Consider the following 22895-nt stretch of genomic DNA (forward strand, 5'->3'; position numbering starts at 1 on the left):
TACCCTATCACCACCATATTTTGCACATATTTAGTTCATGTCACGTACATTATTTCACAAAATAACAACTACTTGATCAGACACCATCTTGAGTATGTAAATTAGGGTCAAAGGTCATAAATGTTTCATCCTGTATCTTGGTGAATACATGTCCTATCTTTCCCATATTTTGCACACGCAAAGACCATGTTACAAGGATCATTTCACCAAATAACCACTTTTTGCTCAGATGCCATCTTGTCTGTGCAAAATGGGGTCAAAGGTCATATGTACCTCTTTCTTTATCTTCGTTATGACGTGTTATCTCTATGGGAGGGAATTTTTCTAGATGTGAAAATTGACCTGACTGTCTTTATCGAGCACTAGCTCACTTACCCTTGGGTGAATTTCTCCCAAATATTAATATGTCGTAGCTGAGGCTTTGCACCATCGTCAAATGCCCTTCGTTTTTTCATACGACGTCGAAATCACATCGAAAAACTTGGTTGAAATTAAAGCTTATCTTCGATGTATTGAGATATTTCTTTCTTTCTGCAACTTTCTTTGCAATAACCCAAGAAAAACAGCCCCTATCACCCCGATACTTAGCACATGTTTAGTTCATGTCACGTACATTATTTCATAAAATAACAACTACTTGATTCGGACAACATCTTGGGTATGTAAATTAGGGTCAAAGGTCATAAATGTTTCATCGTGTATCTTGGCGAATACCTGTCCTATCTTTCCCACATTTTGCACACGTATAGACGATATCGCAAGAATCATTTCACAAAATAAACACTTTTTCCTCAGATGCCATCTTGGGAGTGTAAAGGTGGGTCAAAGGTCATATGTATTTGTTGCTGTATCTTTGTTATCTGGTGTATACAGAATTTGGTACCAAAGATGGCAGATATGACTCCCTTTTCTTAATGAGAATCCAAACATCACACGGCCAATGTCTCTAAACACAGATGAAACCTGTATGGTCATGCATATTGCGATCAGGACTCGAATTATTGATTAAAAAAAATCGGATCACCTTAATTTGTCAGTAATGACAAATTACAATCTCTAGTTTTTTTTATGCTTCCGCCAACGAATTGGCCGGAGGCATTATGTTTTTGGGTCGTCCGTACGTCCGTATGTACGTCCGTCCCTATGTACGTCCGTCCCGTTTTGTTTTTGTCGATATCTCAAGAACCGTGTGGTGGTTTTACATCAAACTTGGTATGAGGGTATATCCGGGGGGGATAATACTTTGTTTGGATTTTAGGGTCACGGGGTCAAAGGTCAAAGGTCACAGGTTATTTTGTGGAAAAAAAGGTTGAAAATTCATATTTTTCTCCATATCTCGCAAATGGTTCAAGGTATCTTCATGGAACTTAGTATATATGCTTGTTCCAATGGGCAGTGATTATCTAGGGAAGTTGGGGGTCATGGTTCAAAGGTCAGGGGTCAAAGGTCAAGGTCAACTCCTCAAAATATCACTACTTTCCTTATATTTATGCAATGCCTGAAGGTTTTTTTTTTTTTTTTAAAGTTGATGTATACATGTATTACCCAATATATATTCTGTGGGAAGTTTCTTGCCAAAAGGTCAAAGGTCAAAAGGTCAAAGGTCAAGTGAAAGTGCTGAATTGCACTTTTTCCTCTATATCTCAAAAGTAACTCAAGGTATCATCATGAAACTTACATATTTATGCATGTTCAACCTAACAGTGATTTTCTTTGGAACTTTGAGGTCAAAGGTCAAAGGTTTTAGATAATGCTATTTTCCCATTTGATACTGAAATTATACTCTTTCTCAATACCTTGAAAATTACTCAATGCATAAACTTATAAAAGGGTCAAAAGTCAAGTAAAAATCATCAGTTCCCCAAATACCTGCACTCTGACATTTTAATCATTCATCCAATTGAACCTAGTTCTAGGAAAGTGAACATTCAGCACATTTGTGTCAAACCTGTCATTTTAATATTTTGCCAATTGTGTGAAACTGTCATCACACATTTTCAAGACATTGTACTATAGACCTATTAGGAGAACCATGCATTATTGCGGAGGCATATCAGTCGCCGTAGCGATATACTGTAAACGTGGAAATTTTCGCGGTACATTAATTTTTGCGGATTTCGCGCTACGTTCGGCTAGCGCGAATTCAAAAACGCGCGAATATATCTTCACAATTTGCTATGCACATTTTGAACGGGATGAATTGTGTGCGCTTCATCGATGATACTGCTACGTAGTACAATGTACAGGCATGTTTACGCTACTAGTACTGTGCGAAGAGACGATAGATTGCTGTGTACTGTAGCATGCATGTGTGCACCTCACGCACCGATGCTACATTCCCCCGTGACTACGGTACTACAGTCACAGCTGTACTACGTATTTGAGTGCTTGTACTCGCAGTCGAGCCGCTCGCTACGTCGCTTGTCGTACGCTGGCATAGCAAGCTATGTAGCAGAGGCTTTGGATGAAAGCAGTGAATGTGTACTACAGTAAAGTAACCTGCTGCGGAGCGCGAATTTAAGAACCGCGAATACGTTTTCGAGCCGCTCAGCGCGAAAAATTAATCGTGCGAAAATATTGACGTTTACAGTATCTAGTTTTTTTTTGTCCCCGCCGAACGAGTTCGAGCAGGGGACTATGAAAAGGGCTCCATACGTGTGTGTGTCTGTCTGTCTGTCTGTCTGTGCGTCCGTGTGTGATCAAAATCTTCAATTTGCTACTTCTCTGTCATTTATGAGCCAATTTTGATTCTGTTTGCTTTATATGATAGCACTACATGGGAGCTTTGAAACTTGTACATAGAATTTCAGTTGTGACCTTTGACCTTGACCTTTGACCTATCTTGTACATTTTGCTACAAAATGCTACTCCTTCGCCATTTCTTACCCGATTTCAATTCCGTTTGCTTTATGTGATGGCACTAGGTGAGGGCTTCAAAACTTCTACACAGAATTTTGACCTTTGACTTCTTTGACCTTTGACCTTAATTTTTGACCTATATTGTACATTTTGCTACAAAATGCTACTCCTTCGCCATTTCTAACCCAATTTCGATTTCGTTTGCTTTATGTGATGGCACTAGGTGAGGGCTTCAAAATTTGTACACAGAATTTTGACCTTTGACTTCTTTGACCTTTGACCTTGATTTTTTACCTATATTGTACATTGGCTACAAAATGCTACTCCTTCGCCATTTCTAACCCGATTTCGATTCTGTTTGCTTTATGTGATGGCTCTAGGTGAGGGCTTCAAAACTTCTACACAGAATTTTAACCTTTGACTTCTTTGACCTTTGACCTTGATTTCTGACCTATATTGTACACTTTGCTACAAAATGCTACTCCGCCATTTCTAACCCGATTTTGATTCCGTTTGCTTTGTGTGATGGCACTAGGTGAGGGCTTCAAAACTTCTACACAGAATTTTGACCTTTGACTTCTTTCACCTTTGACCTATATTGTACATTGGCTACAAAATGCTACTCCTTCGCCATTTCTAACCCGATTTTGATTCCATTTGCTTTATGTGATGGCACTAGGTGAGGGCTTCAAAACTTCTACACAGAATTTTGACCTTTGACTTCTTTGACCTTTGACCTTGTTTTTTTACCTATATCGTACATTGTGCTACAAAATGCTACTTCCGGCGGGGACATATATTACGCACTGCGTAATTTCAACTTTTCCTCTTTTTTTTTTCCGAATGTAAGTCCCCGGTCAAATGCATTGCGACTCTTAGCAGTCTTTTAGACATTTGTGCACATGTGTGTAATGTGTGTGCTCATTTCATAGTGTAAACACAAGTATGTTGGTACGTACACAGTGTGAACTTGATTTGGTACTGGTATAAAGTATGTATTTGTACGTGTACTGATGTATCATATGCTGTGTATTTTGTACTGTTGGATATTGTGGCTTGTTGGACAGGCATTTGGAATTTAGGAAGCTCTCAATCCCAAGACTTTTTAGTGTTTTTTAAGGGAAATCAAGCGGGGAAAGGGCACCGGCGCAGCTAGGATTTCATCTTATTTGGGGGGTGTTAGTATGCGAGGGAGCAAAGCGACTGAGTCCGAGCAAGCGGAGTGAGCGAGAGGGGGGGGGGTGGGAGGGTGTGGGAGGGGGTGTCCCCCTCCCACGGTGAGAACTGTTTACATTTTGCTTGTTTTATCGACTTGAAACAGTCCCACTCGTTTATTAAAGGTAGCAGTATATTTTGATGTAGATTATTATTGAACAATTTGTCTGTAGAATAGTATCATCCCAATAAACTTCCTGTTTTAATATTTTACCTGGATATCATGAACGCGACCAAGCAGGAGCGAGCGGAGTGAGCGAGGGGGAGGGGAGTGTGTGGGAGGGGGTGTCCCCCTCCCATGGTGAGAACTTTTTGAATTTTGATGTTGTAAATTGTGCGATTTGATGCAGGTTTTTGCGTGTTTTATCGACTTGAAACAGTCCCACTTGTTTAAGGTAGCAGTACATTTTGATGTAAATTGTTATTGAACAATGTCCCCATATGATATCATTTAAATAATCTTCTTGTATTAAGTCTTACACTGATGTCATGCACGCGACCGAGCACGAGCAAGCGGAGTGAGAGAGAGAGAGAGAGAGGGGAGGGGGTTGTCCCCCCTCCCACGGTGAGAACAATTCGCATTTTGATGTTGTAAATGGCGCAATTTGATGCATGTATTTGCTTGTTTTATCGACTTGAAACTGTCCCACTTGTTTAAGGTAGCAGTATATTTTGATGTAGATTTTTATTGAACAATTTGTCTATAAAATAATATCATCCCAATAGAATTCCTGTTTTAATATTTACATTGAATATCATGAACGCGACCAAGCAAGAGCGAGTGGAGTGAGCGAGGGGGGGGGGGGGGAGGATGTGGGAGGGGGTGTTCCCCCTCCCATGGTGAGAACTTTTTGCATTTTGATGTTGTAAATGGTGCAATTTGATGCAGGTTTTTTTCGTGTTTTATCGACTTGAAACAGTCCCACTTGTTTAAGTTAGCAGTACATTTTGGTGTAAATTATTATTGAACAATTTGCCTATAAAACGGTATAATTTAAATAAACTTCTTGTATTCTTACAATGAATATTATGAACGCTGTCTGTTAAGCAATCAAACAGAAAAAGTATGCAGACGAGGGTGTACATAAGGGGCATTTCTCCTCTCACACGAAGGTGATTTTGTATTTTCAGACCTGAAATTCAGCGATACTTTTGATGCATTACTTGAATTTTTTCCAGCCACCTCCCTCTCCCAAAAATAGTAATTTAAACAAATAGGTTTGTTTTTTTTTTTCATTGAGGTATTAATGGCTCTTATTCCGAGTGTGCATCATCTCTGTGTATGTACAAAGTATAGTGAAGTATAGAGTTTAGGGGGAGGATGTGGGAGGGGGATACCCCCGCTCGACGGAGCTTTTGAGTTTTTAGAATTGAAATAAAGCGATCTGAAGCACACTTTTTGTTGAAAATTCGGAAATTGTCATTCCCCATTCTATAAAGTGTACTAATTCTATAGAAGGGACAAGGCAATGGGAGGGTGGCAAGATACCTCTCCCATATTCGATTATATTTTTTCGCCTTCCAAATCCCCGGACAAAATCTTTTGCTATGCCAGTGGGAAAGGGTTAATTGAAAGAAGATAATATCCCTTCCCCCTCAACGGAACTTGAATTTTTATAAAGTTAAGTGACAGATCTGATGCACACTTTCGATGAAACATTTGTAAATCTGTGAATCTATTGGTGTATTAAGTCCATGGAAAATAGACCGTACGGGTGTGGGAAAGTGGTATCCCCCTCCCACATGAGAGAGACTTTGCATTTTTAGAATTGAAATTCAGCAACTTACCACCTGGTGCACACTTTGGATGAAATAGTTGAACAGATTTCTAACAAAAAAGAAAAAATCTTTTCATCTCGGGAATTACAATTATGTGGGGTGGGACAATTACTGGTGCATTTACCCCTCCAATATCATAGGGGCAACGTTTTTTCTGTCAAAAAGCAAGAAAAATCTTCTCATCTTGGGAATTAGTAATTATGGGGTAGGGGCAAAATTATAATATGCTTACCCCTCTAATGTTTTTATGGGGGCAATTTTTTTTTCTGTCAAAAAACAAGAAAATCTTCTCATCTCTGGAATCATGGGAGGGGATGGGCAAAATGATATACTTGCCCCTCCATTTTTATGCCTCCGCCACGAAGTGGTGCCGGAGGCATTATGTTTTCGGGTTGTCCGTCCGTCCGTATGTCCGTCCGCTTTCGTTTACGCGATAACTTGAGTAATATTGACTTGAATTCAACCAAAGTTGGTCCAAGTATAAAGTATGATAGGGCAATTAGTTGATTAGATTTTGGGTGAAATTGGTCAAAGGTCAAAGGTCAAAGGTCAAGGTCAAGTCATGAAATTGTATCCGTTTACGCGATAACTCAAGATTGGATCAAGCAAATTTCACCAAACTTTGTCGGAGGATGATGTATGATAGGACAATTACTTGATTAGTTTTTTAGTGAAATCGGACAGAGTTCAAAGGTCAAAGATCAAGGTCAAATCCTAAAATTTACCTATTTACGTGATAACTCAAAACTGGATGAAGCAGCTTTCACCAAACTTGGTCCAAGGATGATGTATGATGGGACAATTAGTTGAGTAGATCTTTGTGACATTGGGAAGAGGTCAAAGGTCAAAAGGTCAAGGTCAAATGCTAAAAATGTTGCTATTTCCCCAATATCTATGCAATGCCCTAAGGTATTTTCTTGAAACTTGGTGTAGACATGTACTACTGCGTAAAGATTCTCCAGAGAGAGTTTCATGCCATAAGGTCAAAGGTCAAAAGGTCAAAGGTTAGGTGAAAATGTTGTAATATCACTTTTATCACAAACGGTTCAATGTATCTTCATGGAACTTGGTACATACGCATGTACTGACTGGCAGAGATTATCTAGGGAATTTAGGGGTCATAGGTCAATAGTCAGGGGGTCAAAGGTCAAGGTCAACTCCTCTAAATTGTACTATTTCCCTCATACACTAGTATATGAAATGCTTGCATTATTAGGTGATCCGAGTATCCTCTCGGATCACCTTCTGTATCTTACGGATTCTTTCTTCTTCTTCTTCTTTCTTTATTTCTACCCAAAAGTTGTGCAGAGGTTAGCTCAGAAAGTGCTATGCCTATCAAGTTCAAACTTATACCATGTATGTATCGTGTCCCAAAGACGGCAATCGAACTAAAATCAAAGTGATCAGTTGACCGTGACGTCACTATGACGTCATAATATGAAAACACCTTCTCAATCATATCTCATTAATGGAATGGAGTTTTTCAATGAAATTTACGTCACATATATTTAAAATTATGCGCATTCTACTCATATTCTTAAAATCCACATTTTCTCTTGATACATGCGCGTACGCGCGCATTGAAATATTTGTATGCTTCAATCGAGCTCAAAATTTCTTTGCACACGTTTCAGACCATTTAGAGCATTTTTTGAAAAATTGAAAAAATCGGACGGACGCGTACGCGTGCGCATATACGCACGCACAGCTCATATGCAATAGAAATTTTCAGTTTTTTCACACGGATCGGATTTCGAAATGCCAAGGAATATTTCTACCAAGTTTCAAGTCAATCCGACTCAATATGACGTCATACGGGCCCGTCAAAGTTGAAATTCCACGCGCGCATCAATGGCGATAGACAGTGCAACTATGCCAAAAAAACCGCCAATCTTAAATCCGATTTTACTCGTCAGGATAAACGGTGACCCCCAATTTTCTTTACATATTCTGAAAGCTGATGAGATGTACATGTCATTTCATGGGTTGGCGATGCTGAAAAAATGATTAAAAGATATAAAATTTCTTTAAAAAGTAAAAAAAGTAAAATTTCAAAATGACGTCATCAAATTTCAAGTTCATTCGAGCGTATCTTACTAATCCTTTGTCAATTTTCACTGAGATTTCAGTATGTTGTAGCTTATTTAATGTTCTATCAAAAACATACTAGCAATATTTTGATTGAATGACGTCATCACCTCGTAAAAATGGATTAAAAGTCATCTTGTCAAATTTTTCAAGTTTACGTGTTAACTCTATGGGAGTGCAGTTTTTCTGCAAATGAAAATTGACATGACTATCTTTATCGAGCACTAGCTCACGTACACTACGGTGAATTTCTCCCAGATTTTGATATGTTGTAGCTGAGACTTTGGGCTATCGTTAGAGTGTCCTCCATTTTTTCATACGATGTCGGGATCACGTTAAAAAACTTGGTTGAAATTAAAGCTTATCTTCGATGTATTGAGATGTTTCTTTCTTTCTGCAACTTTCTTTGCAATAACTCAAGAAAAACAGCCTCTATCACCTCCAAATTTTGCACATGTTTAGTTCATGTCACGTACGTTATTTCATGAATTAACAACTACTTGATCGGACACCATCGTGGGTATGTAAATTAGGGTCAAAGGTTATAAATGTTTCATCCTGTATCTTAGTGAATACATGTCCTATCTCTCTCATATTTTGCACACGCAAAGACCATGTTACAAGAATCATTTCAAAATATAACTACTTTTTGCTCAGATGCCATCATGTCTGTGCAAAGTGGGGTCAAAGGTCATATGTACTTCTTTCTGTATCTTCGTTATGACGTGTTATCTCTAGGGAAGTGCAGTTTTTCTGCAAATGAAAATTGACACGACTTTCTTTATCGAGCACTGGCTCACTTATGCTTCGGTGAATTTCTCTCAGATTTTAATATGTTGTAGCTGAGACTTTGCCCTATCACAAGTTTGCCCTTTGTTTTTCATACAGTGTCGGGATCACGTCAAAAAACGTGGTTGAACTTAAAGCTTAAATCTTCGATGTATTGAGATATTTCTTTCTTTCTGCAACTTTCTTTGCAATAACCCAAGAAAAACATACCCTATCACCCCCATATTTTGCTCATGTCAATTTCATGTCACGCACATTATTTCATAAAATAACAACTACTTGATGTGACAACATCTTGGGTATGTAAATTAGGGTCAAAGGTCATAAATTTTTCATCTTGTATCTTAGTGAATACCTGTCCTATCTTTCCCATATTTTGCACACGTATAGACGATGTCGCAAGAATCATTTCACAAAATAGCCACTTTTTCCTCAGATGCCATCTTGGGAGTGTAAAGGTGGGTCAAAGGTCATATGTATTTGTTGCTGTATCTTCGTTATCTAGTGTATACAGAATTTGGTACCAAAGATGGCAGATATGACTTCCTTTTCTAAATGAGAATCCAAACATCACACGGCCAATGTCTCTAAACACAGATGAAACCTGTATGGTCATCAGGATTCGAATCATTGATTAAAAAAAAACTCGGATCACCTTAATTTGTCAATGACAAATTACAATCTCTAGTTAGTTTTAAAACTTAATATATACATGCATTACCTGATGGAGATTCTCCAGGAAATTTCCTGCCAGAATGTCAAAGGTCAAAGGTTAAGGGTCAAAGGCCAGGTTTCAATGCCCCCCCCCCAAAAAAAAAAAAAATCTATTTTGTACTGTAATTACACTCTTTCTTCATACCTTGAAAATTACTCAATGCATAAACTTATAAAAGGGTCCGTCAGAATTCAAGTAAACATTTTCAATTCCCCAAATATGTGTACCTGCACTCTTCGACAATTATAGCAAACCCAGTTCAAGGAAAGTGAACATTCAAGTCAATTCTGACAAACCTGTCATATCAATCAATATTTTGCCAGTTATGTGAAACTGTCATGGATCACACATTGTGAAGACATTGTACTATACGCCTATTGGGAGAATCATGCATTATGGCGGAGGCATCAGTTGCCATAGGGACATTTCTAGTTTTTTTTAATGAGGCTAAGTCTCGCACTTGGGCTCGCATTTTCAATATGGATTGGTCAGAAGTAATGTGCTGTACATAGACCCTGCATACTTGTAAGTAGCACACGTACATGCAAACGTGTACGTGCTCCGTACCGTACGGATGTACAGTACGGTTGATAAATACATGTAGTAAAAACTGTAGAATAGTAGTAGATATGTATGTATAAAATCAGTGCTGCCAGAACCCAGGGTGTGATTGTTTTTGCCCACGAATTTTTTGCTCCTGGTGCAAACTGAAAAAATAAATCAATAAAAAGCAAGAATAATTATTTAACGTCCGGCATTGAAGTCGCTCGCAGACTGAAAAGGTGATTTTTTTTTTTAGGGTCTGAAGGAGGGGGGATGCGTTCACACCCAACGCATCCCCCCCTCCCCCCGTGACGCCCATGTATCAGTATTCATATTTCCTTTTAAACATTTGAAAAGATAATTTTCCACCTGTTTGTGGATTTTTCACTCAATGACAATCCCATCTGAGTGTGTTCTGCCCAAAGATTCTTCCTGTTGAAACAAGGTGGGGAAGGGGTTGCCCTTGAGATTTGCCTTTTATCTCACCCCCCCCCCCCACCTCAAAGTGGAAATTCACAGGTCTCAGAGCCTCATAGTTTCTCTTTGTTCATATTTTTTCCGATGTCTTTATTAGAGGAAAAAGATAAACACATATTTATGCCTCCGTCATGAAGTGTCGCCGTAGGCATTATGATTTCAGGTTGTCTGTCCATCATTCCGTCTGTAATCAATTTTGATTATGCCAGTTGCCATAGTGACATTTCTGGTTTCTCCTTACTTCATTTTTGTTCCCTGTTTTGCTTGCCTGGGTATCAAGAGATGAGCAGAACCCATGAAAACTCAAGGGTTGTCTTCTTGGAGCAGACCCTCCTGAGGCCGACAGCACTGGTCTTAGCAGCCCAGAGCCAACGGCTTCAGAGGGGATAGCCGCACCAAATTGCCAATTAAAAACAAAGGACCACACACACACACACACACACACACTGCCTTAGCAAATTACTGAATAATATAGATGCCTCCAAGTTGATTTTGTATGAAAAGCACACATTCCCTAAACTTCTTACTGGCATATGTCAAAGGTAATGATATTCTCCCCTGCTTTCTGAAAGAGATTAGTCAAGACTCTTTCATTGTTCCAGAAAAACAAAATGTGTAAATTCATATCTTTTTTTATATCATCGTTCTGCAGTGACGTTGAGAAACTGTTATAGTCTTCTCATCCAGCAATAACGTGATTTTCCTCAAATTGTACTGATGTGTGCTTTTAATATCACTACATTTCACTTAATCCACATATTTCAGAGAATCATTTCCCTTTGATGTTGGGTAGATGATAAAAGTTGAAGTACAAAATGAATATGAAAAATAAATTTGTGTTTACTGTAGAGTGCAAGGTTTCAAAGAGGTACAACATAATCTCTATGATTCACCTCTTTTTTTCACAAAAAATAAATGAAAAGATGCTTTTTCTGTCCATGTCTACACCACAATAGTATGGCCCATTTCAATTTATTTTCTGACTTCTGTTCATCACAAAAAAATAAATAAAAAGATGCCTTTTATGTGCTTGTCTACACCACACTAGTATTGCCCATTTCAATTTATTTTCTGACTTCTGTTCATCTGCTTTTACATTTGCTGCTACTCCTCTGTAACATATTGTCACAAAATGCTTTGGTGAACTAAAGCACAATTATACAATGCAATGTCAGGTGTTGTGCGGTGTAAGGCTAAAGATCCCCACTGGTTATTATCCTTCCACCTTCCTCTCTTTATCTTTGTCTCTCACATCAGGTATCTCCAGCAAACATTCAAGACTCAGCACCTCCCACTGACTGACTACAGGATAGCTCTGCAGTTCAATGCATGTAAGTGTTTGAGTTCTGCACAAAATTGCTATATTATGGACCCTTTGTACAGCGGTCACCTGCCTAATGCAGCCAGTAGCACTCACTTTGTATCCCGTCGTGAATATCTACCTGCGTATAGCGGCCACAAAAAAATTTAGCTGAACCATTAAAGGGGAAATCCAGTCCAAATATTAGTCTGATAAGAAAGCGTAAAATATTACAAGTTCAACGGTATAAATTTGATTGAAATTGGATGAAAAATAAGGAACTTATGACATTTTTAAGTTTCACTATTTTGGGGGGAAACAGTTCTTGAACAGTCAATACGAATATGCAAATGGCAAAGTGAGCATGTCATTCCCTCACAACTTACCATATAGTTTCTACATAAAATTGTGGAATTTCCAGTTTTTCATTCAAACGCAGTTATGCCTGAGGCTCAAATCCTCGTATATCTAACTGATCACTATTCTGAAGTTATACAACCAGGGATAATGTCATGTTTCAGACTTCAGTGACAGAAACATTGAATTTTCGTCATTTTTTTGTACATGATCAATGGAAAATCGTGAGGGCGTGACATGGTTAGCTCACTCATTTGCATATTCATATCCACTGTACAAGAACTGTTTTGCAGAAATTAGCAAAACTTCAAAATGTCATAACTTCCTTATTCTTCATCCGATTTTAGTCAAATTGTTACCGTTGAATTCATAAGATTTTACTCTTTTTTATCAGACTAACTTATATTTGGACTGGACTGGATTTCCTCTTTAAATCAGCCATGAATACAATGTCTTTTACATTCATTGCGTGAATTCTACCGAGTCCTAGCTCAGTCACACTCACACAGACACGATTGGCAAAATTAATGCAGCTCTTTGTGACGAAAAGCTGTCTTACCGCTTACTTGAATAGATTAGATCGATTCTTCAGTAATGTTGCCCTGAAGATGCTACAAAGACAACTCCCAATAACATCGCAGAATTTTACTAAAATGCCGACTAATTAGTGATTAAAATCCCTTTGAATAAGGACAATGTGGTGATACATGTACTTGTCTGGGTATTGTTCGTTGTTTACATAAGCTTCACACATTATCAGTCTCCATAGAACTCAGCACTTGTGAACCCGTTCATGCAAACTAGTACAAACTAGCGCATTTCCTCCAGGCCCAAAATGGTATATTTAAAATCAAAAGAACAGAAACAGGCAAAAAATAAATAAATGAATAAATAAAAAGGAAGTGATTGTACAACAAAAATCCTCAAAAAAGCTGCACATGCAAACTTATTGCTGGTTGTTGTTTTTTTATACCCCCGCCACACGTAGTGTGAAGGGGGTCTATAGGAATCACCGCGATGTTGGTTGGGTGGTCGGTCGGTGTGTTGCAAAATCTTGAGTCGCGAACTCCTCCTACAGTTTTGAAGCAATTTAAATGAAACTTACCCCACGTTCACATTGGTCCCCGCGATGCGGGGAAAGTCTCGAGCTGTGGGACTTTCTCCTCCAAAACCATAATGTGAACGCTCTCTGGGACTTGTCCCCCCATCCCCGCCAAGCAAGTCGGGTACGGGGACAAGATTTGGAGGGGAGAGTGTCCTTGGGGCGAAATTGATAGCGTCCAGCTGTGGTCATCAAATGTGCGCATGCACTATGCCTGGCAGAGCTCGCCCCCAAGCCCAATTGCCCCCACAGCTCGGGGACAGATGAGATGCATGTACCAATGTGAACAGTCAGTCGTAAAAAAGATAAGGCTGTCCCCGCGTCGCGGGGACCAATGTGAACGTGGGTTAGGGTAAATGATGATATTGAGGTTGGCTGTAATAAAGCAAAACAACGTTACCCAGAATATAATGTTCTGAGAAAAACGAGTTTGAAAATTCAATTTGTTCTCATTTTTCCGTCATAGGAGTAAAACATTTTTGAAGCAGTGAAGTTTCTTAGGCATTCATAAAGAATATATCGAGAAAATTTCAGTAAAATATGACTTCCCATTTCAGAGTAATTGCCATGTTTAGAATAGATGCAGTATTTTACCGAATCACAGCACTGTGCTAATAAGTAATTCTCGTTTGCCAAAAGAGCGTATCCTTACTTACGATGTGCGAGAATCCTCATGCGGCAACATATTAGTTAGGCAAAAGAACGTATCCTGACTTACGGCGCGTAAGCATTCTCCCGCGAAGCCACTTCAATATGCCAAAAGAACGTATTGTATCTTGACTTACAAATATCTGCGCCTCAACCCTTTCATCAATGTAATTTGGCAGAATGATGTATCCCGACTCAATGGCAACAATCTCTATCATTTATCTACTTTGCCAATTTTGTTAACTGGATGATAAAAGTCCCGTTATATGTTTTTAGATATATATTAAGACTAGTAAAACACAGTCGCTTGCAAAATTATGGATGCAATTGTACATTTTAATTTTTGTCTGAAAACTTACCGAGTATGTACTAAAATGTAATTAGTTGTTATCTACCAATTACAGTAAATTTTTGTTATGCCTCCGCCACGAAGTGGTGCCGGAGGCATTATGTTTTCGGGTTGTCCGTCCGTCCGTCCGTCCGTCCGTCCGTCCGTCCGTCCGTCCGTCCTTCCGTCCGTCCGTCCGTCCGTCCTTCCGTCCGTCCGTCCGTCCGTCCTTCCGTCCATCCGTCCGTCCGTCCTTCCGTCCGTCCGTCCTTCCGTCCGTCCGTAATAAATTTTGTGGACAGGGTAACTATCAAAACCTTTTAAGGTATCCTAATGAAACTTGGCATGTATGTGTATTAGGGGGAGAAGTTGTGCCTATCAACTTTTGGGTGCACATGGCCAAGGTCAAAGGTCAAAAGGTCAAGGTCAAATACGTAAAATTTCACTATTTCCTCCATATCTATGCAATGCCTGAAGATATTTTCTTGAAACTTAGTGTATACATGTATTACCCAATTAAGATTCTCTGGTGAAAGTTTTGGGTCATGAGGTCAAAGGTCAAAGGTCAAAAGGTCAAGTTAAAATATTAAAACTTCGCTTTATTCTCCGTACCTTGGAAATTGTTCAAGGTATCTTCATGGAACATAGTATATATACACGTACTGACTGGCAGTTATTATCTAGAGAATCTAGGGTTCGTAGGTCAAAGGTCAGGGGTCAAAGGTCAAGTGCAACACTTCAGATTTTTACTATTTCCCTCATACATGTATTTATGTAATGCCAGCAATATTTTTTTTTTTTACATTTGGTGTATGCATGTATAACCTAGATTATCTGGAAATTTTCTTTTTCTCTCTTTTTTTTTTGGGGGGGGGGGGGTGGGGGTTTGCCTCAAAGGTCAAAAGGTCAAAGATCAAGGGAAAGTGCTGAACTAACTTTTTCCTCCATATCTCAGAAGTTGCTCAAGTTATCTTGAAACTTACTACATATTTATGCATGTTCTGCCTGACAGTGATTATCCTATGAATTTTAGGGTCAAAGGCCAAAAGAAAATGGTAACAGTGTACTTTTCAATACAGAAATTACACTTTTTCTCCATACCTTGAAAATTACAGTATTCATACACTTATGAATGGGTCAAAGTCAAGTTAAAGTCCTTGAATCCCCAAATACATGCTCTCCTATTCATCTAATTAAACCTAGGTAAAGGAAGGTGATCATTCAACACATTTGTGACAAACAGGTAATTTCAATATTTTGCCAATATTGTGAAAATGTAATTATACATTGTCCACATGTACTATAGACCTATTAGGAGAATCACGCATTATGGCGGAGGCATAGCAGTCGCCTTAGCGACATTTCTAGTTTAACTTCATTTGCATATACAGTTTATAGTTTATTGCGATGTCAATTTTTTTTTTGTTATCTTTAATTAAATTTTTTTATCCCTTGATGTAAGATTTTTCATTGGGAACATAATTATATTTGGTTTATCATTCATGTTGTTTTCACAAAAACATGGATTTGGATTAATATTGACAACTAAAATATGGGTTGGGTAAAGTCTGTAAAAAGACCACCCCCAAAAAAACAAAAACAAACAAACGAAGAAAATGAGAATGAGTAAATATTGAAATACACTCAGTATATCTAATATTCAACATCATACAAATACTCCTTGAGGATGTACAAGGCTGTGTGTTTGTTTTTGAGAGAGAATGGTGACTATTTCATCAGTTTTTGTCCCCGCCGAACGAGTTCGAGCAGGGGACTATGAAACGGGCTCCGTACGTGTGTGTGTCCGTCCGTCCGTCCGTCCGTCCGTCCGTGTGTCCGTGTGTGCGTCCGTGTGTGATCAAAATCTTCAATTTGCTACTTCTCTGTCATTTATGAGCCAATTTTGATTCTGTTTGCTTTATATGATAGCACTACATGGGAGCTTTGAAACTTCTACACAGAATTTCAGTCGTGACCTTTGACCTATATTGTACATTTTGCTACAAAATGCTACTCCTTCACCATTTCTAACCCGATTTCGATTCCGTTTGCTTTATATGATGGCACTAGGTGAGGGCTTCAAAACTTCTACACAGAATTTTGACCTTTGCCTTCTTTGACCTTTGACCTTGATTTTTTACCGATATTGTACATTGGCTACAAAATGCTACTCCTTCGCCATTTCTAACCCGATTTCGATTCTGTTTGCTTTATGTGATGGCTCTAGGTGAGGGCTTCAAAACTTCTACACAGAATTTTAACCTTTGACTTCTTTGACCTTTGACCTTGATTTCTGACCTATATTGTACACTTTGCTACAAAATGCTACTCCGCCATTTCTAACCCGATTTTGATTCCGTTTGCTTTGTGTGATGGCACTAGGTGAGGGCTTCAAAACTTCTACACAGAATTTTGACCTTTGCCTTCTTTGACCTTTGACCTTGATTTTTTACCGATATTGTACATTGGCTACAAAATGCTACTCCTTCGCCATTTCTAACCCGATTTCGATTCCGTTTGCTTTATGTGATGGCACTAGGTGAGGGCTTCAAAACTTTACACAGAATTTTAACCTTTGCCTTCTTTGACCTTTGACCTTGATTTTTGACCTGTATTGTACATTGGCTATAAAATGCTACTCCTTCGCCATTTCTAACCCGATTTCGATTCCGTTTGCTTTATGTGATGGCACTAGGTGAGGGCTTCAAAACTTTTACACAGAATTTTGACCTTTGACTTCTTTGACCTTTGACCTTGATTTTTTACCTATATTGCACATTTTGCTACAAAATGCTACTTCCGGCGGGGACATATATTACGCACCGCGTAATTTCTACTTTTCCTTGTTTTGATTTTTATCGTTAAGGAATGAACTGTGAAATGTGGTACTCTCCAATTATCAGAGAGTCATCATCATGGATTCTGCCTTTTATTTATTTTTTAATTTGTCCAAATGCCGGCTTGTGTCGCCAGTGATGATGACAAAGGTGGGATTCATTTCTTCCCCCTTCTTCTTCTTCTTCTTTTTTTGTTGTTGTATGAATTAATAAGTGATGATTCAACTTGTACCATTTATTGTACTTGATACACTGCATTCCTTTTCTGTGCTGGTCTAGGCTGGCGGTTGTTGTTGACACTGAAAAGAAAGACAAGCAAATATGAATTTCAACACAAATGTTAATATTATCTAAAGTAGACGCTTGGTTCTGAATATTTGAACTTTCCATAGTATGTAAAACCACCTAACTTAGGAATAAATATCTGAATTCCATGAGCTTTTGCCCTCAACATTTTTATGGGGGGGGGGGGGAACGTATAGCATCTATAGGATCTACCATGGCTACTATGCATTATATTGTATCGAAATGAAATAAAAATGAATAAATCCACCAAAACTTTAAATTATGGTTTTAAAGAATATCTACAGCTAACTAAAATGGCACCAAAAAAAAAAAAAAAAAATCAGGCCTCCATAGTTAGCAGATACAGAGTACCATTAAATATGACTTTATTTTTTAGGCTAATTTTAAGTGGGTAAATTCCTGTATGTATGAAAACACCACAATCACATCCTCTATCCTTTCAAGAAATAACAAACAAGATCTAAAAGACAAAGATACTTGTTTTTAACCAAAGATGTAGACCAAACATTTTTTGTCCTTACTTTTCTTGCCAAAGTAACGATGTTGATATCATTATTAGAACATATTGTCTGCCATCAGTTCATGTTGCCACTGAAGACTAAATGGAATTCATCAGTATCAAGCTTGATTGTCATAATAATAATAATAATAGTCAGTTCTTAGAAACGCATAATACCATAAGATAGTCTCTATGCGTGTACAAAATAATGAAACAAAATGTATCACATATTTCTCTATTCAAACATGTAATCAACAATTATCAAAAAGGTGAGTTTTTAACACAGATTTGAATTTATCAAAATCTGTAATGCATCTAACACTGAGAGGGAGATTATTCCATAATGAGGGTGCCATTTTTCCAAAAGACCTATCACCATATGTCTTAGATTTGACACTTATTTCAGAGAGGAGATTTTTTGATTTTGAGCGCAGATTACGACCAGGATGATATGGCTTGATGAGTTCACTGAGATATGCAGGGGCATTTCCATGAAAACATTTGAATACAAGGGTCAAAATCTTAAACCTGATACGAGCTCTTATGGGCAACCAATGAAGACTACGAAGAATGGGAGTTATATGATCAAATTTCCTTTGCGTGTTACAAGCCTTGCGGCTGAATTTTGTATCCGTTGGAGTCCTTTCAGGTGAGAGTCTGGAACTCCAATGAGCAAACCATTATTATTATCCAAATGACTAAAAATAAACGCATGAACCAGTTTTTCTGTAGTTGCTTTATCGAGAACGTGTCTCAATTTTCCAATCCTGTGTAGACCTATGGCTGCAGATTTGCATATGTTATTGATGTGAGTTTTCATACTAAGATCATCTTGGATAATGACACCAAGGTCACGTGCCTTAGAAATTGGCAGCACAGGAGTATCGCAAACATTAACGGACAAAGTTGTTGAGGACTTGTTACGAGATCTTACATGCACAACTTCAGTTTTCTCAAGATTCAATTTCAAACCATTTTGCAAAGACCAATCTTGAATTTTACCTAAGCATGATTCAATCTGACCAACTGCTACATCAGAATTGGTGCTTTTTGGCAATGAAAGATAAATCTGAGTATCATCAGCATATGTAATTTTACTTATGCCACACTTGTCAATTACATCCTCTAAGGGAGCTGTGTACATTATGAAACACAGTGGTCCTAAGACAGAACCCTGAGGAACCCCTTGTTTGAGAACATAAGGGGCAGATGCAGTACCATTGATTGAGACACTCTGCGTTCGGTTGCTAAAATAAGACTGAAACCAATCAAATGCAGTACCAACAATTCCATAAGTCGATGACAGACGGCGGAGCATGATGTTATGGTCAATAGTGTCAAATGCAGACGAGTAGTCTAGCATCACCAACAGTGTCTCCTGGCCCCTGTCTGCTGCAAGAAGTAGGTCATTAAAAACACGTATCATAGCTGTCTCAACACTGCGATTTCTCCTGTATGCTGATTGTGCTCTTCCATACATTTCATTTGATTCCAGATATGCATGTATCTGATTGGCACATGCTCGCTCTACCAACTTTGCAACAAATTTAAGCTTTGCTATTGGTCTGTAATTTCCCAATACTTCTGAATCTAAACCTGGTTTCTTAATAAGAGGATCAACTTGTGCATGCTTGAAGGAATCTGGAAAACAGCCGCTCATCAGAGAAAGGTTGATAATGCGTGTGAGTACTGGAGTCAGCTCATTAACACATTTCTTCAACAGCCATGTGGGTATTGGATCCTGGTTGCAAGATGAAGATGGTGAAGCCAACACCAGTTTCCTTACCGCTGTCTCGGTGACGGGTTGAAATTCTGCAAAGGTTGGTCCGTATGCTGTCGCATGGATGCTATTTGGACGTGGTGATGTACAAGGAAATGAAAGTGATGACTGGTTGTTTGACACTTTTGCCAATTCATTCTTTATGTTTTGAATTTTCTCAGAGAAGAATTGCACAAACTGGTTAGCCAAGTGAAGTAAATCACCACCATACTTGGATGGAAGAACCTTGTCGGACGATGACGAGGAAAGTTTGCTGAACTTTTGAAACATTTGCCGAGTGTTGCAATCCTCGAAGGATTTCTTGTGATATTCACGTCTTCTCTTGTTCAACAAAGCCTTGTATCTAGCTCGCTGATCTCGAAAAACTTGTTTGTACACTTTGAGATTCTGAGAATTTCTTAGCCGTTCCCAGCTCCGAAGTTCCTTCTTTGCTGCACGGAGAGAATCATCATACCAAGGAGCATGTGGACGAGCAGTGATTGTTTGTATTATCTCAGGTGAATGCTTGTTCAGCATATCACTAAGGACATCATCATACTGTTTTACTAATTCGGCTAGATCAGAGGATGGAGCAAGAAACAGTGCAGATTTTGTAATGTCGCAGCGAAATGCCTCCAGATCTATGTCACGAAGCTTACGCGTCTTTATGACAATCTTCCCTGCCGGAGGCCTGGATATGTTCAGCTTACATTCAACCAAAGCATGATCTGAAGGCAAGGGATTAGAGACGGTGACACTGTCATCCACAACAAAATCATCCAAAGCACGTATCAGGATCAGATCCAATGTATGGCCTGCATCATGGGTTGGAGATCTAACAAGTTGGTTGAGGTTGAATGACGTAGCAAGATCATCAAGAAATATAGTGCTGCGACTTGTGACGTCATCAACATGAATGTTATGTTATGTTACTTGTGACGTCATCAACATGAATGTCATTAGCTTGTAGTCGAGTCTACTGTTTACTATAAAGCTGTTTGAATAGTTTTTTAGACTTTTAGGCGAAAACTGAATTTGAGGTAGAAGACGTCAAGTCGAATGATGTGGATGATCATAACAGCATATTGGGGTACACTTAATTTATTTGCGCAAAGGTTAATTTCTTTGAGAGTCATTACTTGATCTACTAGACCACTAGTAGTAGTACAAGTATCCTACATTAGATGGTCCTTACATTAGTAGAACCACAACCACAACCACACCAATGGGCCACGTTGTGCCAAACCCACCGAAAGGAAAGGCTGTCATACTCATAACTCTATTAAGTTTGCTCTTTATTTTCATAGCTTGCTGTGTTGTTTTTTTTTTACTCATCGTTTTCTTAAAGGCATAATTTACCATTTGCAGATGAAACAAAAACCCAACATTAGTGCTTTAAAATAGATCTAAAATGTGAGTTAGGGATAGAAACAACCACTGTTAAAATTTGAATTCGTATAATTGATGTTAAGTATTGTTAAGTACACAAAATGTGAACAATAGTTATAATAAGAATGCTTCCAGACTAAACCGTATACAGTTATGGTTTATTGAGAAGCATGCTGATATCTCCCCATATTTTAGGCTTTATTGCAAAAATTTTATATGGTAGGATGTTTTGTGATACAACAGACCTACACATATGCATCAAATGTGATATCTTGAACATTTTTGAAATCACTGCTCCCAAAGGTAAACTGGAACTTTAAATCTTAGTGAAAACTATTATTGAAAGTAATGGACCCCATAGCCTATACTGGCAAAGCATACTGTCGTTCACAGTAGGGGGCCTGTACAGCCCAACGGCCGTACTTCACACCGCGTCTGGTCGGGCTAGATCAAACTTAGAGTTAGACCTGACAAACAAATAAAACTTACTGTAAGTTACCGCTGATTTTCTTTGTGTAGCGATGTTAACTGGTCAGGAGGATATCCATTCCATAACTGCAAAGCAGAACAATTACTTCATGGTTCACACTGCAGCAAAGCTTGCCTGCCAGTCCACCATTACTCTGCTGCAGCTGCAGCTGTTGCAAGCGGCAGCTGCGGCACTACTATAGCACTCACTGCGGCTTAAATGGATCTGCAGCACGTAGCTGTAGGTCTTGCGCCTTACACATAGAGTTATGCAGTGTAGTGTGTGTTGTGATGGCCACGATGTTGATACGTTGTTTTGCCGTGCTGACTGTAGCACGCATGGTCCTGATTTTATACGGTAAATCGCTATATGATGACATATGTTCTTCTGGCGTTGCGACTTTTCTCTTTTTCTTGAGAAACCACCATGAAAAAACAGTATATGTAAAGATACGTTCATGTGCCATAACAGCGAAAATGCTTTCTTTGTCTTTTCTATACGCATCTCAGTATACATTGTTTTGCCTAACTGGAAATGGCAAAGTTGTGAAAAAAGTGTGTGAGATTTGCTTTTTATCTCTGAAATGGTAAACATTTGAGAATTGAGACATTCACCATGAAAAAGAGCGCATTTTATTTAGGAGCCATTTGTTCATAACTCAAAATGCCCAAATTTTGGGTTACGTTCCTTTGCCTTATCACAGCCGCGGTATAGATGTGCAAGACATGTTTTTTGTGTTTGTCAGACAATGCGTTGCCATGGTAACCATAATTTTACCAAAACCTTGTGGATTGAATAACTTCCATAGTGTTTAAGCAGTCAATTTCAAAATTGGTATCTATGATGATATATAGGACTGGTGTAGTTATGCAAGACACTCTTTGTGTTTGTACTTGACAATTAATGAAAGCGTTGCCATGGTAACTGCATGTTTTCTTCAAAATCTTGTGGAGCGAACAACTTCCACAGTTTTGAAGCAATTGAAATCAAATTTGGTAGGCATTATGGCCTTGAGGCATAGATATGCAACACATAATTTTCTGTTTGTCGGACAAAGCGTTGCCATGGTAACCATAATTTTACCAAAACCTTGTGGATTGAATAACTTCCACATCATTCAAGCAATTAAGGTCAAATTTAGTATGTATGATGATCGGGAGGAGTAGTTATGCAAGACACCAATGTGTTAATATAAGAAAAATGTGTTCCCATGGTAACCACTCATTTTTGTATCAAATTAAACCATTTAATCTATGAAGGTGAAATTTGGCGTGTATAATGCTCTTTAAGTGTAGTTTTGCCAAATATCCTTTCTATTTGTATTGGACAATGCATTGCCATGGTAACCACATTTTTTTTTAAATCCTGTGGAGTGAACAACTTTCACAGTTTCGAAGCAATTGAAACCAAATTTGGTAGGCATTATGGCCCTGAGG

At 38.5% G+C, this 22895-nt stretch overlaps 1 protein-coding gene across 1 annotated transcript in view; it reads left to right on the top strand.

The window, feature by feature from the left end:
* Window positions 1–22895, top strand: part of LOC139713235 (mediator of RNA polymerase II transcription subunit 23-like) — a gene marked incomplete at its 3' end in the record, with an annotated part of 181478 nt that overhangs the window by 95540 nt on the left and 63043 nt on the right. Inside the window, exon 14 of the mRNA XM_071624980.1 lies at window positions 11723–11796. Coding sequence (XP_071481081.1) covers window positions 11723–11796 — 74 coding nt within the window. The remainder of the gene's footprint in view (window positions 1–11722; window positions 11797–22895) is intronic.

This window comes from Diadema antillarum, unplaced genomic scaffold (assembly GCF_040938485.1).
Source record: "Diadema antillarum isolate AM-2024a unplaced genomic scaffold, OU_Dant_1.0 seq00001929_RagTag, whole genome shotgun sequence".
NCBI lineage: Eukaryota > Metazoa > Echinodermata > Echinoidea > Diadematoida > Diadematidae > Diadema > Diadema antillarum.